This window comes from Petaurus breviceps, unplaced genomic scaffold (genome assembly GCF_028583685.1).
Source record: "Petaurus breviceps papuanus isolate PSGF00001 unplaced genomic scaffold, PetGlider_PUasm1.0 185, whole genome shotgun sequence".
Lineage (NCBI taxonomy): Eukaryota > Metazoa > Chordata > Mammalia > Diprotodontia > Petauridae > Petaurus > Petaurus breviceps.
The window spans coordinates 28,717,265-28,733,555 of record NW_027185797.1 but is presented as its reverse complement, the minus strand read 5'-3'; the positions used below and the strand labels follow the sequence as shown (position 1 = coordinate 28,733,555).

The following is a 16,291-nucleotide window of genomic DNA, read 5'->3' as shown; positions in this document are numbered from 1 at the left end:
CTGACACAATTTATACAGAACTCTAAGGCTGGCAGGAGACTTTCAGACATGATTTCATCTGATCCCAATTCTTCTGCTTCAAATCCTAGTGGGGCTCTAGGCCCCAACTCTCTTTTGGAAAGACGTCAACTCAGAATCCTCTCGCCAGACAATTCTCAATCCCCCTGCCAAGTCATGGCACCTTTAAAGGGAATCACCTTTGCACAAGATGTTCTTATCTTTATCTTCCAAATGCTATAAGATTTCTGCAATAAATCAAGGTCAGTAGAAAGTCAAGTCGAATAAGAGATACAGATATACTCTGGTCACACAGATATACTCTGACCTTCTCTGAGGAAGAAAGTAACTACTCTTTCCAAAGACAATTCATTTAGGTTTGGCATAATAAGAATTGCATGGTGCTTTGCAAAACCATAAAGATATGTATGTGTTGACAGGACTGAAGGTCCTTTTGTTAAGAGCTGACATCTACACAAGGCTTTACCAATTCGAGTCAATCTCAGGTGATCTCTGAGACCACACTCTGAGGACCACCCCTTGAACATAGAGATGTATAACAGGCTAAAACATGTTTATGTCTGGACAATACTTTTTAATAACACGTTTCTGTTACAATCAACAAAACTGAGTATGAAGTTGAGGGTGAACAGAAAAAATGTCCAGCAGATATTTCTGGCAAATCCAAAGGGCATCTTTTCAGATGAAGGTTAGGGGACCCTCAAGAGTTTACAAAACACTTGAAGCATGCCACCTTATTTTATTCTCACAATCTAAAATGACTGCTAACGTGAGAAATTCCAAGTTGTTATATTTTATTTTAGGAAAAACAATTATATGTCGGTGACTAGATGTGTTGATCATTATGTTTTAAGTTTTGCAGTCTCTAAGGCTGAAACTGTCTGTAACTCACCCATTCTATAGGGGGTTTCTAAAAACATTTATATCAAGAACAAAGTAACTTAAGGGCATCACATCAGGTTTGTCTTCACTTCTTAGTTTAGTGGGGATTAACTCAGAGGTCAGAGAGGTAGGAGAACACCTTTTCCCCAAACACTGAAAGGAGCAGGCAGCCTGTGTTTCCAGCATGGCACCCATGCCCTGATTTCTCTCTACTTCACACCTTCCTACTGGCCAAAAACCAGTCCAAGCCCTGGTGGCTCCTTTAAGGTTCACTGAGGCTACACAGAAGCTTAAGCAGAGGGGTCGCTGTTGAGCAGTGTAAAGCATTCCTTCCCTCCAGGGATTCTCAGTATTTGCAAATATACCTGTAAAGACACACATAAATTAAAAGGAAAATGTTCAACTTGTATTTATATGATAGGAAACTGAACTCCCAACCGACAATGGGCATCAGGTAAACGTATCCAATACAATTTACAGACATAATTGAAAGCATTACAGCCTAATCAGACATCTAAAAGAAAAGCGTGCTCAAATGAAATGTCTATAGAATCATTAGTCGGCAGCCCTTCTATTACAATCACACATAATGTCAGTGCTGCCTTGAGCCTGGGCCAATGACAACAGCATAAATTTTGCATCTCATTTCTGTGGTCATAAAATTAATGATCAGTTTAAAAATACTTCTTTGTAAAAGTTATTGCACAAAGAAAAGACATGAATGTGTCCCTGTTATGTACTCACAAGGATAATTACGGGGTTGTTACTCATTAATACTGTTTCTTGTTTCCCTAGAAAAGCATTTGATTTATCCTACAACTTTCAAAAGTTTAATTAACGATACAAAGTTAACTGTCTAAAAGACACTGCCTCCATTCTTTGCTTTCTATAATTTCAGTAGCAACTTACATCTGACAGAAGAATATGGTGTTTTGCATTAACTCACAGAAGACTCTTTCTTTGGAAAATAATTTTTAAAGGCATGTTATTTGGATTCAAAGCCCTATCATTTATTTTCTTGATTTTTGTACATTCTAACGGCACCCAATGAGGGCTGAGATATGCTGGCCAATATTCTAAGTCTATTACAAAATTAAATAGATATGTCTTTTACCAGAACCTAAAGGGCATGGTGGGAAAATAATTTACCCTTTATTTTTTTAAAGTGTAATACTAATTTTTCTGAAATGAAATTATTAATTATAAAATAATAAATGGTCATTTTCTCCAGTTTACAATTCATGAAAAAAAGCCAACTTGGAAGAGGTAAAATGACTTATGTGGGTCACAAATGAGACTCCAGAGATCTTAATCCCTCATTCTGTCATTTAGCTGTGTCTCCAAATCCTAAAATACAACTGAACGAGACAGTCGCAGGCCTGTAGCCTGACATCTGTTACAGGATATTACTTGAAGCCCTAAAATTTTGCGGGGCTCTGGCCATCAAAAATAGGCTCCTCCTCTTGGTTACTCTTTTGTTATATGATGACTTCTTTATGGCAATAAATCCGAACATCAAAAGGCAATACTTCCAATTAAGTGAGGGAAAGCCAAAAAAATCCAAACACTGTGCTTCAAGCATTACCTTTGAAACAGACTCCCCCCTACTGCCGAGGGGCCCACAACCTCAGACACGCTTATGGCATCTGTACATCAAGTAGGAGGAAAAAAAAACAACCAGTGAGTCAACTGCTCAGATTTCATACTGAAGCCAATATCCAGCTCAAAGTCCATGGTGTAGGAGGAATAGGAAAAAGGAAGTAAAGGGCTATTCCTAAATTCTAGGAGCTCCTCAGCCAGTCTCGAGGCCTCAGCCCACTGTGGCCTAAAAAGAGGCTCCTCTCACCTCCCATAAAAGTCATTTGTTCTGGCCATTAACAAACTTCAGAAGCAATACCTGGTATGTGACAATACAGGAGGGCAGATCCACGTGCCTGTCTGATCGAGAGGATCCACGTGCCTGTCTGATCGAGAGGATGAAGTGAGAAAAATGTTTCCCATCTAAACACTGCGTCACCTTTCCTCTCTGACTCTGCATTCTGGGCCATCACCATCCTCCTAAGGACAGGGGTATGTGCTGCTGTCCAAAGACAAATGGAAACCTAGTTTGGGAGGTGGAAGTTCCACCCATTCTTAATCAGCTCCTACAAATCATCAAAACCAACACACTTTGAAAAATGTACATATTAATTCTCTAAAATCTAGGTTAAATAAAATGTTTTAGAAAAATTTTATCACTTATTCTAATGTGGGCATGACTCTCATTAGGCAGTGGATAGGTTCCTCAAATGTGTCAGATCAATTTTTCTAAATGAAATACTACTTAGAAATCAGAATTCTATCAGAGGAGATAACCCATCTTCTGGCCCTCTGTACTTACAGATGAGTAAGGCAACATGTAGAGAATATGCCTGGCCCAAGGTCACAACTGCAGTGACTGAGGCTGGGCAGAATCAAGATCTTGGGATTCAAAGAACAAAGCTCTTTAACTCTGCTAAACCTCTTGGAAAGCTTGCTGTTTAACAGAGGCTCGGCCGAATCCTTTTGTGAAACTACTGGTCACCTCAAATTGTCTCTTTTGTAAAACCAGTCTTATATGTGTTATGTTTAAGTTAGGGAATTAAAGCAAGAATTCTTGTTATATTTCATTAATACAAATAATTTTTTTTCAAAGTGCAATATATTTAAGCCACTTACTATCTTATCTACTAAACCCCACCCCTACTCATTAAGATGCTGTTATTCTCCAAGGTCAGAAGTGTTTTGTTTTGTTTTTTAAAGCAATTGGGGTTAAGTAATTTGCTCAAGGTTACATGGCCAGTCATTTCTGGGTGTGGTGCTAAGTAGTGGAGCCCAGATTTGATCCCAGGTCATCCTGACTCTGGGGCTGGTGCTCTTACTCACTGCACCACCTGGCTGCCCCAGAAGTGTTTTAAGAAAGAAGGAATCTAAAATCTAAAATAAAAATGTTTCTAGCCCAAAAGGGATAAAAAAAAATCTGTAAAGTGGTTGATAAAAACAAGGTAAAGTAGGAATGAGTTCTAGTAACCTCGATTCAAATCACATAAAAGAACATAATGGAGAGAACAATTTTATATTTTTACCCAAAGTCTCCATGCTACCCAACTAATGAGGTTCCTCAGCTAGAAGATTTGTGGAGGTAAATGTCAGGATTTCAGTGCTCTTAAGAGAATATTAAAAAGGAGAGTTTCAAAGCAGCCGTCCCATCTGATTCCTTCTTCCAGCTCCTCAGACGCCTCTCAAAAATAGCATTAGCTGCAACGAAGCTATTTGGGGGCCTACTCTTTGGAGGCAAGTGCATGCAGGTAGCAGATAATAATCATAGTTACCATTTAGACAGAGCTCTAAAGTTTGCAAATCACTTTATAATTATTATCTCATTTGATTCTCACAATGTCCCTGGCAGGCAGATGCTGTGATTATCCCCATTTTACAGATGAAAAGATAAGAGTCAAACTCCAGCACTTAGGGCCCAAGGGAGTCTGAGAAAGGCACCATCAACACACACAAGTTATTGTTACTCCAAGTTTGGAAAGGAAAACTCTTCAGCTTCACGCTTTGACAATTATGTTGATTTATTCGTTTTAGGACTTGTCCACCCTTCCAAAATGCAAACTCTATACTTTCAAGGGCATGTGTATGAACACTTTTTTTAAGGACGGGAGTTCTTTTTGCTCTAAAAACATTAATAAAGAAACATTTACATTAGAAATGACCATACTTGAAAATTACACTTTTATCTGAGTAATATCTATCTGGGTGTTTGGGAGTAGTTGTCTTTTCAATAAAGACTAGGAGCAGAATACGTGCACCCAGCACAGGGGCGGGCACGAGCAGGCCCATCATAAATTTTCCTTGATGGACTGTTGATTACAGCCATCTCTTGTATTCAACCGTTGCTGAAAGGAGAAAAAACACAGAAGCCCCCAAAGATTGCCATTACGGCACCATGACCACGGATGGGGAGACTGCCTCAGGTCACTTCAAGGTGACCCACGTGAACCCACAGGAGAGACAGGTTTCAGCCAAAGAGAAGAGCAGAACTCTGCCGTGGGATAAAAGGTGCAGCAGAAAGCTTCTTTGGGACTCGCTCCCCCTCCTCCTGTGTGCATGTGTGTGTTGTATGTGTGTGTGTGTGTGTGTGTATGTGTGTCTGTCTGTCTCTGTCCCTCTCTCTGTGTGTCTCTACCTCTCTTCTCTCCTTCCCTGCCCCCCTTCTTTGTCACACTCAATCAACACTCACACAAATACAGTCATAATTCTATCTTCTACAATTACCAACTCTTAGGCCTATACCCAAATGTTAACTTATTCATGATTTAACACAGGGGTGGAGAGCCTGGGACCTTAAGGCCACATGTGGTCTTCCAGGCCCTTAAGTTTGGCCTTCTGACTGAATCCAAATTTTAAATTCCATCAAAAGGCTGCCCTTAAGGTCCTAGAAGGCCATACATCCTCACCCCCGAACTAGAGGGTTTGGGGGAAATTGTTTTTAGAAGAGCTTCTCGTTTAGAGATGACAACCTTCGGTTTTCCCAGTGTCTCAATGGCAGACCCCTCACCTCGCTTTTAATAGGCACTGACAGGGATGAGCTGACCCTACAGAACATTGTAGAGTAGTATGTTCTATAAACAGTTTTACAGAGGAAAACAGTTTGATCTTTTATCAGGGTGGGCTTATTTCTCAACTTCCACCAAATAAATTTCTGTTCTCTTTAAAGGCTGAGCAGATCCCTCTCAGAAACGAAATTTTAATATTGACACACCTGAACAGGTCCCAAAAGAGAACACAAAAAGGTCAAGTTCTCAAATCACTGATATTGACCCGTATGCAATTAGCAGCATGATTTCACACTGTCATGCCTGCTTACCTGACATTTTTCACTTCTTAAATGTGCTTGCAATTAGGTTACAATAAGAGACTTCAATATAGTTGAGTAATAAACTGAAAGCATTTCTAGACCAAAAGTCAGGTGCATGTTTCTATTGTCTCTTTAAAGGAGAATGGGGGAGGGGAATATGCTACCTCTAGAGTCCATTATACTAACATTATCCCTAAATAAAAAAAGACAAAGAAACAGTTTTATAAAAGGCAAGGCAGTTAAATTTCATAAATTAATTTAATACTGAACTAATTAAGCTGTAGTAACAGGAATATATTTTCCTGGAAAATGATTAGGACTCACTATAGAGTGAAGGTAGAGACTGGGTTGGGGGGAGGGAGGAGGCTTTACTTAAGAGAGAATGCCTCAATTATTTTTTTTTTTTAAAGAGAGAAAATAAAAATGTTACCTCTGACCCTCAAATCCTGGGATGCCAAACATACTTCTTTCAATACTTTAAAATGAGCAGAGTCTGTGGTTTCATTTCACCTGTTTGATTATATCTCTAAGTGCTCTGTTTACTCAGACTGGCAGTGCCCTCTTAGTCTCAGATGACACAGACATGAATTAGGCTGTGGTATCTGCCTGCCTGATCTAAAAGGTACCAAGCTACTTCCCCCCAGACCCCCAATCCAGCTTCATATAAGCTTTGCTGACCTCACACTGTGACCCTCATACCAGCATCCACAGGCTGCAGGTCATGACCTCGTGAATTTGCATCATGGAAATAAGGGCCGCTGCAGGTCTGGTTACTGAACAGGCAGCTTCAGCGAGGGAGGAGCAGAGGTGAAGGCTCTGATTCCTGAACCTGACACTAGATCAGCTCCAGTTCTGCCCCAGTTCTAATAGAAAACTTGGCCTGAGAGACATAATCTTGGTTTTGTTTCAAGTAACATGAAATTCACATTGAGGCTGAAGTCTCTTTCTGAAATCTAACAATGTCCATTATGCTCAGTTATTCACATTTTTCAAAAATTCTAATTTTTCATTGCTTTTTAAACCATTCTATTGAAAGCAGCCATTCAAAATAATTTCTTAATAAAAGAAAGCATTTAAAATATTAAATTTCAATTAACAGAATATAAACATTGCTTTAGGCATCTGGCTAAACAAACTTGTCCTCTCTCTATCAAACTGTCCGCTGAGTTTTTAAGGAGCATTGGGCTGTTTCTTTTTTTATTTCTATTTTATATTCAATGTGTAGCATCAGCTAGATTACCTTTCCTACCACATTTCTCCAGTAATATGCTTTGAGTAACATAAGCCTTAAAAATGTTATTAAATCGCTCTTGTCTCTGTAGAACAGCTGTGCCCAGGGTAAATCCTGGAGACGAGGTTTTTAATTTTTTTTCTCAGCAGGGGGAGCTAACACCCTCGTCCTGAAAGGTCTGTCAACGCACAAAATGAAAATTCGAATTCTGACTCGAACTATTAAACGTCAATATTTAACTTGATCAAAGAGAAAAAGGCAACAGAGAAACATGTTTCAAAACTTTCACCAATTGAAGCAACCTATTTAAAACGTACCTTTGTCTTGGAATTCCTGGGGATAGCTGCAAAACAAAAGCAAAGACTGATCAAAACGAGGCTTTGATAACTCACTCATCAGGGCCAATTGCTCAATTCTCAGTTTTTTTAATGGTTTCACAAATTCACACTGCTTTATTTCCTTAATGTCTCTCATCTGGAGTAACTAAATTCACCCAATATTTGTAAAATTACAGGATGGGTCGATTCATCAACAAAATTAAACACAATTGCAGCTGTTTCTCTTTAAGAGCTACAAACACTGCATTTAAAAAAAAAAAAAAGCCTTTAACACACTTTCACTCGGGGCTACGTATATAACAATTTCGAGCCTTAAAAATAAGACACTCTCCGACGCTGAGAGAATGACACTGTGCATCCAGAAGGCTCAATTTGTTCCACAGGCACCACACCATCATCAGATTCTAACAATGCTTAAACAGCAATATCCACATTTTGCTAACACCACCTTATTTTCGTGATATACAATCAAGAATATATCTAAAAGGCTACTTTTTGACAAGCATAAACAAATCTCTATTTCCACTTCAAGTATTATTACCACTGGATTTTTTTCCCTAAATACTTAATACCAATTAAATGAGAACATAATTTTAATACAGGGTAATAAAATTTCTTATTAAAATGATAATTACAAAGTTGTTTACAAGGGAGAAATTATTAATAAAAGTCAAGTCACTTACGAAGACTTTACATCTTTTATCTTCTTAATAAGGGATTCTCTCTTTTCCTTTGCTTTCTTGGATAAATTTTCCCCTCTGAGTGTTTCTGCTACAAATGTCTCAAGATCTAAACCAGGCAACAAAAGAAAACGGATACAAATTATAAAAGCAAATCATTTTCTGAAGCTTAGGACAAGGACTGTTCCTCCGTCTAAGTGTTAATATCGGTACCATTTGTTAATGTTATTTTTCAACTCCAACCATAACAGCTGAAATATGTTTCAAATACCAAGTTGGACAAATGTGCTTTCCACTTAGCTACCACGATTTGTCTGCTCTGTTTATGCTTAGAACAGCAAAGACTGCTTCGATGCTGATCATCATTAAGCTGGGAAGAAACACCCAAGTTTTAACAAACTAAGATCTCCCACAAAATAGATGCTTTAGTTTAATGCGTATGTATAAAATCAAGTAGAGTTTTTACCCCTGTTAGAGGGATTGAGGAAGTTCCTGTGTGCACAAGGTATCCATAATATCGTATAAAAGAGATTAGACAGTCTCCCCCACACCCAATTTCAGGTGCACACTTGACTTTCGTTTTGGGGGGGGGGGGGGTTTAAGCAATGACATTCCCTTTATCCCTCTAGAAAACAGGCCTCCGTTTTTTTCCTGCTGAGACTTCCAAGTGAAATCCCTCCCACCTCACCCTCCAAATCAGTCATCACTTTCAAGATTTGTGTGAGCCCCCCCCCCACCACCACTTTATTTAAAGTGAACAAGGAAGCTATACAAATAGGTCGTTCCATTACTGAAAAATTGAGTGAAGGAGTTAAGCATTGTAATTTCATATACCTCTCTGCACTGCCTCATTCTCTTAGAAGGAAAAAAAAAAGCCAATAAATTTCAAGACCATTCTGGCATTTAGTTCTCTATCAAAGGGACTTCAACCTCAGTTTCTATTCTGCTTTTTATTGCTTTATTTCCATTATTTTTTTTAGTAGCCCAGATTTAAAAAAAAACATATTTTAATACTGTTTTCGGAATTTCAAAGTGCCCTGGGAGACCATAATTGCAAACATACTCCCGTGTCATTAAAATCAGGGTTGGGAACTCACTGAACTAGTCCTTAATGGGAGTAGCAGGTGTCCAGCCATCTTTATATTCTCTTTACAACACTTCCCTTTGAAAAGATAGCCTGGTGAAGTTTACTGTTATCACCTGATTCCCACTGATGAGACCTTTTCCAAACAGTACTGATCTCAAGTCTAGTCAAAAGAATTCAAGCCACCCAACCTCACGTGTGCCAAAGATATAAGTGAATCTGATTTCCAGTTCAAATCATAATTTTCAATTCCTTATTTCAATAAGCATCTTGAACAGATGAAAAAATAATTCATCTTCTCGAAGATGAGAATAACCTTCTCGAAAGTTAGTGAAGGAGATCCTATCATCCCACAAAGTTACAAATAAAAGAATAAAAGGGGGATCTTCTAATTCATTTTTTAAAAAAAGTTCCTCGGTTCGAAATCCATCAGTTACCTGAGCAGTGTTAAATAAATGTCAAAGTGTATAAATATCAAAACGGAACGAAACACAAAACGGAAAAAAAAAAAAAAAAAAAAAAGAAAGCTTTGTCCCAAGGGGGCTGTGCAGATCGAGGGGAGGGAAGACATTCTGAACTTGATCATCCCGAACTACGGCATTTATTTCGCCTTCAGAAAGCTGACATAAAAATTCTAAATTGAGACCCAAGCAACTTGGAGGAACAGGTTTCATTCCCCGCCCCCCCCCCAAACCCACCCACTTCTCTTCATTCACTAAGCTGTCTAAATTTTACACCCAGCGTCCATGCAACCTGGAAGCATTTAAATAATAACTTCTATTAAAAAAGAAAAACCAAAGCACTGGCTTTCCCAAGATTCCCCCAACTGCGCGAGCCAATAGGACGATCTGCAGGGAGAAGAGAAAAGGCAACTTTCCGTTGTTTTTCTGGTCCTCCCTTAGACGGCTGCCCCAGAGAAGGACGAGCCGGGGAACAGTCTGCTTAACGTCATTTTCACTCAAGGTTTGGCTTTAATTCCCCCTTCCTCGAGTATTTAATTGCCTATTTTACATTTTCATTATGCAACCCAAGTTTAAACAAATCGACTCCACTCGGCATCTCCCCAAGCAATAACAGAACAAATGACAGCCCAAAAGTTATTTCTTCAAAAAGTCATTTCAGTTCTCTAATAAACTAAGAAGGCTGCGATATTCCATTACAAAATCCAGCCCTCCAAAGTCTTGGAAGATGAAGCCAACGTGCTGGAGGGGGCCGCTGGGGAAGATGCAGCTGCAGAGATGCGGGCTCGGATGACGAGGAGGGAGAAAGGGTGCACTGGGGCTTGGCTGTCGGGGAGGGGAGGGGGTCCAAGGGCAGCTTGCTCAGCATTTGCACTCACGCCAGGTACCGGCTTTGAGGGAAGGGAGAGCCTGAACCTCCCCACATACAACCCCACCTTCTATGCCATTTCAAAATCTAAACTGCCTGGCCCCCCAGGGCTCACGGAGGGACCCCCAGAGGGGCCGTGCCCCGAGCTGTTACGCCGCCAGAGCCAGGCTCAAGGCGGCTGCCGGCTCCCCGCCCCCCGCCCCCAGCCAGGTTGCTCAAGGGCTGCCCTTCCTCCACCCTTCCCTTTCTCCTCTTCCTCTTCCTCCTCTCTGCCGGAGTCTCGTGAGGGCTGCTCTCCAGGGCACCCTTAAGGGCCTCCTTGGAATCCCCCATCAACAATGGGGAGGCTAAGATCAGACCCCTGGGGGTAGGGGGAAGGGGACCTGCTGGTGCTGGTGAACAGAAAAGGATATACATATTTCAGAAGGGAGCCAGCAAGTGGCTGGTTATGTGGGATGGGGGTTTGAAGATTTTTCCTCCCAGCTATGTGGCTAGCAGTCAGCCAACGTCATGGCTGGGGGCCCACTCCGGCCTGGTCTGTATTTTAGCACCGATAACACCGGGTTTTCTTGGATACTGAGGTCATCCGTGGTTGGGGGGGAGGGGGAGTGTCACTCTGTTCCTTGGATTACCCCTCCCCCCACTTCTGCCAGCCTCCACCACAGCTCACAGCTGGTAACGATAAGGCTCGGGGAGCCACAGTAAGCAAAGAGGGAGGGGAGGCGAGGCTCCAGGGGGAACAATCTTCCAGTGCTACCAATGGATCACTCTGATGTCAACTGGGGTCACTGTGAGAGGGACAATGCTAAGGACTGAGCCAGGAAGGCCAGTGGAGACTAACCAAGCCAGGCCTCCTCTAAGCATCCTTATAAGAGAACAACTCTTAAGTAGGACTGGAGGGTGGCGACAAGGGAGGGCGTGGGGAGCAAGCATGAAGCAGGCCCCATGTAACCACCTCTGGGGCACAGGGGCAAAGAGAAGCCAGAAGTGAGTCTGGGCCAGGGGTCAGACAGAAAGGGGGGGGAGGGGTTCTTTCTCTTCTACTGGCATTCTAGGGTGACTAGGCTGAAGGATGGCCAAAATCACACCCCAAAGCAGGGCTGAACTGGCCAAGACATGACAGCCCCTTTTAACAGGCTAACAACGATAGGAAAGGCTACCAGCTTCTCTGTAAGCGTAGGTGGGTGGGGGTCCCAACTGTGCAATGAACCATGCAGAGGTTTCACTGAGGATTTTGCCCCCCTCCCAAATTACAGTTTGCTGGATCTGTGACTAATGTAAACCTCAGAGTCAAATTTCCAACCGCCAGCCTTCTTCCCCACCCCCAAATGCCTTTATCCAATGGGGAGAGGACCAGGAAAGGCTCAGGATGTGAACATTTGGACCCTTGGCCCACCCTAGTATCCATGGGCTAAGTGTGAACACCGATAGATCACACAATATCCCACTGGCCCTGACTACTTCATTCCACATTCCTCTCACTTTTTGAACTGGGGACATATTTTCACTTGGTATTCATGGGTAAGTGTGGTCTCCAAACTGTCTGGGGAGGGAATCCCTGCCTAGCATTTGAGCAAGGGTCAGAAGGAAAAGACAGGTTTGCCCATTAGAAACCTATCACTGAGAACAGGCAAATTGGTGGAACTGGGCCCTGTAAGATCAATGGAACTAGAAACCCTGAGCTGGAAAGCAGCTAATTGAAAACAATGATTGATTGAACTAATCAATGCTCAAGCCTTTGCTTTGATCATCAAGAATTTTTACATCTTCTGTGTGGTTGAGGCTTCTGTTTGGGGCAAGGCGCTCTCTCCCAACATACAAGCATAAGCAGGATAACAGATAAATCTGAATAATTCGGAATCAAATGGTCTGACAATTTCCTCAAAATTGGTTCTGGATGCTAAATTAGTGTCCATTTGGCTCAGGAAATAAGAGTGTAACGAAAATTCTGCACTGCTCTGTAGCCAGAATGAGGAGGGAGCCTCCAAAGCCACACATTAATAAAAATCAGGGCCTTGTCACTAACCATGTTTAAACAAACCACAAGGAACCACCCAGAAGCCTAAAATGGGCTCTCACTGTCCTAGAGTGTCTATTGTGATGTGCTGGCGAAGGATTGGAAAAGAAATGTAAACTCACTGGGATGAAAAAGATAGACTTGGCTTTAATTGAAAAAGACAAACTAAGTGAATGATGGGTATATAAAACCTAGCCTATGCCATTTTTATCACCCATAGATGACACTTAATCTCAAATTTATGAGCCAACTGAACTGGGTTTTGAATCACTGGAGGCTTTTCTTCCAAGAATGCCTCTGTGTTTCTTCTTTAAATACTGGTATCTGTAGAAACTACCTAGAAATGTTCGGAGAATACTCACTGTTTGGCATATTTGGATTTCCTTTTAATAAGAATAAAAGCTATTTGAGAACAGGAACTCTGAAAATGATCAGTAACAATTAAGAGACTCCCAGGGATGAGGGTCACAAAATCAATCTGGAACACAACAGCAGCAGCAACAAAAAGCTGGGGCCATGAATGTTCCCAGGACAGAGACAAACTGGGACAAGGGGCCTTGGCTACACAAAGGGAATCTCGGAGGGGCTGCTGGCCTGTTTGTAGGTCAGGTTTTCCCCATCACCCACATGCTATAAGGCAGGATCTCCTCAGTTCTGATGCCAGCTGGGCCAGGCCTAGTCAGGCCTGCTTTGTCAGGAAAATCCAGGTGCTAAAGGAGGTGGCTCCTGGTGACTCAGTAGGTGGCAGTCTTCCCTTTACATACTCAGATGGTGCCCCAGAACAGGGTTATGGAGAACTAAAAAAAAAAAAAAGCTGAAACTAATTTTAGAGGGAAAATGAAACTAATATAGTGACCATGAATTGAGTTTGGGCAGGGCTGCTCTGGGGTGAGGTCCCCCTCTGCAGTGGGGCAATGGGACCCCTCACCTGGGTGCTGTTTGGCCTCCCACAGATCCTCTTGACAGGTGCCTCAGGAGCCAGGGCAGGGTCACCACCGGATGCCAACACCAAGCCCAGCAGCTGTTTGGTGGCCACAGCTCCAGCTGGCTTTGGCTCTGCAGCCCAGCCTTCATCACCACAACTTCTACACTGTGCTAAAGAACGTCCCACTGAAAACAGGATCCCAACGCAACTACTTTCCCTTGGTTTTTCAAGTTTTAGAGAAAATGAGTTAACCGAATGTGCAAAATCTCAGCCTAAGCAGCTGACCTGATGGATTTCAAGTTGCTGGGTCTTGTCTCTCTTTGCCTTGCCCTGGCCTGGCCCTACACATCTCACCCATTTTAGATGTAACTGGGCCAGAAGGTGTATACACCCAGGGCCAGACAGAAGTAAAACTCCAATGGATTTCTAGATGTAAGAGAAGAGTGATCTAAATGTGATTTGAGATTGTCCTTGAGTTTTAATTATCCTGTCTCTCCATTTATTATGGAGAAAACATAAGGCTAACCTGGAGTTGGAATTTTACTTATCCTAACAGCAAATGCCATAAACCATTCCCATTCCTCTACCTAAATGAATAATTCATTAGTTTTCAGAAGAAAAAAAGTAGCTTTAAGACTCTGAGGTTTAATTGACAGATACAATGAAAGCAAACCAACCAAACCCAAACAGATCCCTCTGTGAAGTTCAGTATTTTTTAAGCATATCAATGACAGCCTGGCTTCAAGAACAGAAATCACCTTTAAAAAAAGAGCATGTGAAGAAAATGAGCTAGAATCGTTTCTTGGTTTTGTTTCTTTCATTAAAAGCTAGCCAGTAGATTTGGGGATTCGGAAAGAGCATCAGCAGCAGTATGAACACTACCCTATGTAGGATGATGACAAACATTTGATTTATTAACGCCAGCAGGCTCCGAATAGGGCTAGAAACAGGGCGGGCAAAAAAGAATCCAAATACAGTGTTCAGTAACTTCATTCACTCTGGTGTGTCTTGGCCCCAGTCACTCTTAATGACAGGATTCAAATGCAATTATGAACTCCTTGAAGACAGGCCTAGTCTCACTCCCAGTGAAAGTGGGGTCCCACGAGCTCTCACAGCAGTCAATGAACCAGAGCTGCTAGGATATGACCAACACGGCCACATGCCCTCCCCCTACCCAATGGCTCTGCCTCCAGGCCGGCCAGTGCCCAGGTCTCCACCAGGGCTCATTCTAAGGTTTGGGAATACTGGCTGGAACCCTGCCCTCCCAGGCTGCCTGGGACCCACAGCTCCTACTACCAACAGATTCCACAGGCAGGAAGATGTTCATACCAACCAATCACTCTGCCTGACAACCTTGTTATTAGGGGAAACAGACCCAAACTGGAGCCAGTGGGGGGACCCCGGCTCATGAATCTCATCCTTGCTCCCCAAATTGACACCTTCAGGTAAATTCTTTCCAAAGTGCAGTGAGTGCTAATAATCTCTTAGATTAATCCCAACACTTCATTAGACTTAAAAAAAAAAACCCCACCAACTTCTAGCTCTTTTATACAGACAGTCATAGGAATGCTGCCGGATTCAAAACTATGAATTAAATCCTAGTTTAACCAAAACAAAACCAAATCAGACCAAACCCTAGCATTTCAAACCCTGTCAGGCCTGCTCATCTCAGGGAAACATTGATTTTATGGCTCTTTCATATACTGTGGACGTCTGGATGACTGAGCCATTACTAAAGATGCCTGGCCAATCATCAGGACAGCCCACAGGCCTTCTGAGAGAGCCATGCAGGTCCTTTTAGACAAATCCATGGGGGAAAAGGGAAGGAAGAGGCACGATTAAGCACCTACTGTGAGCCAGGCATTCCGCTAAGCTCTTTCCAAATATCTCATTTAATCAATACAAAGAAAAAGACTCCAAGTGCCCTACAGCCAGCCATGGCACTGCTGGCATGGCATCTCTGCCACCACCCATGGCCTGCCAATCCACAGGCCACAGAAACACGGAAATGTCCAGATGGCTTGAGCCAAGAGACTCTCTCAGGGCCTCTCCTGCCCCATGGGAAAGGTTGGGGCTCCTAGGCCATTGATCTCCCTCCCAGGTCACAAGAGTGAAGCCCCCACAAAACGCAGGCCACATGAGACAGGCCACACTCACCCTGGCGAGGCGGACAGTCACCTCCCCTCCAGTGATGCGCTACCTACCCCCCAAATAAAGCAGGAAACTCAGAATGGAAATCTATCAGAAGAGAAACCAAGGTCACATCTGGGAAGAGCTGAAATAACTGCCCACAAATAGATCAATCCCACTACTCCATCCCAGGGAGGAGTTAACCGTGGAGACAAGAGCCCCCAAGCCCAGGTGCCTGGGGTCTGGGGCCCTCAGAGCAGCCCTTCTTGGAGTGGCAGCTACCAGGCTCTGCCTACCCCAGGCATTTCATGTTATGAGGTGCCTTATTCTGCCAGCACCAAAATAAAGAAAATGGTCAAGAGCCCTTTACATCAATGAACTTAATTTAATCTATGAAATTTTAGATTTTATTCTTTTTTTTTAAAGGGCCTAAAAGAAAGCCTCCCTCCCTCCTCTTCTTATCACTCCTCCTTCCCTCCTCCCTTCCCTTCTCCTTCCTCCCTCTTCTTTCTCCCTCTACCCTCCCTTTTCCCCTCCTCCTCCCTGCCTCCATCTTCTTCCCTTCTCCCTCCTCCCTTCCCTTTTCCCTTCTTCCTCTTCCCTCCTTCTCTTCCTCCCTCCCTCCTCCCTTCTCTTCCTCTCTCCTCCCTTCCCTTTTTCCCTCCTTCCTTCCTCCATCCTTCTTTCCCTCCCTCCTCCCTTCCCTTCCTCCCTCCCTCCTCCCTTCTCTCCCTCCCTCCTTCCTCGCTTCCTCCTCTTTCTCCCTCCTCCCTTT

At 42.8% G+C, this 16,291-nt stretch overlaps 1 protein-coding gene across 4 annotated transcripts in view; it reads right to left on the bottom strand.

Moving 5' to 3' along the window:
* SKAP2 (src kinase associated phosphoprotein 2) overlaps nt 1–16,291 on the bottom strand; it is a 222,496-nt gene that overhangs the window by 165,161 nt on the left and 41,044 nt on the right. For all 4 annotated transcript variants that reach the window (XM_069088674.1, XM_069088673.1, XM_069088675.1 and 1 more), the window contains 2 exons: nt 8,035–8,140; nt 7,331–7,356 (listed from right to left, as the gene is read on the bottom strand). In XM_069088674.1, coding sequence (XP_068944775.1) covers nt 7,331–7,356; nt 8,035–8,140 — 132 coding nt within the window. The remainder of the gene's footprint in view (nt 1–7,330; nt 7,357–8,034; nt 8,141–16,291) is intronic.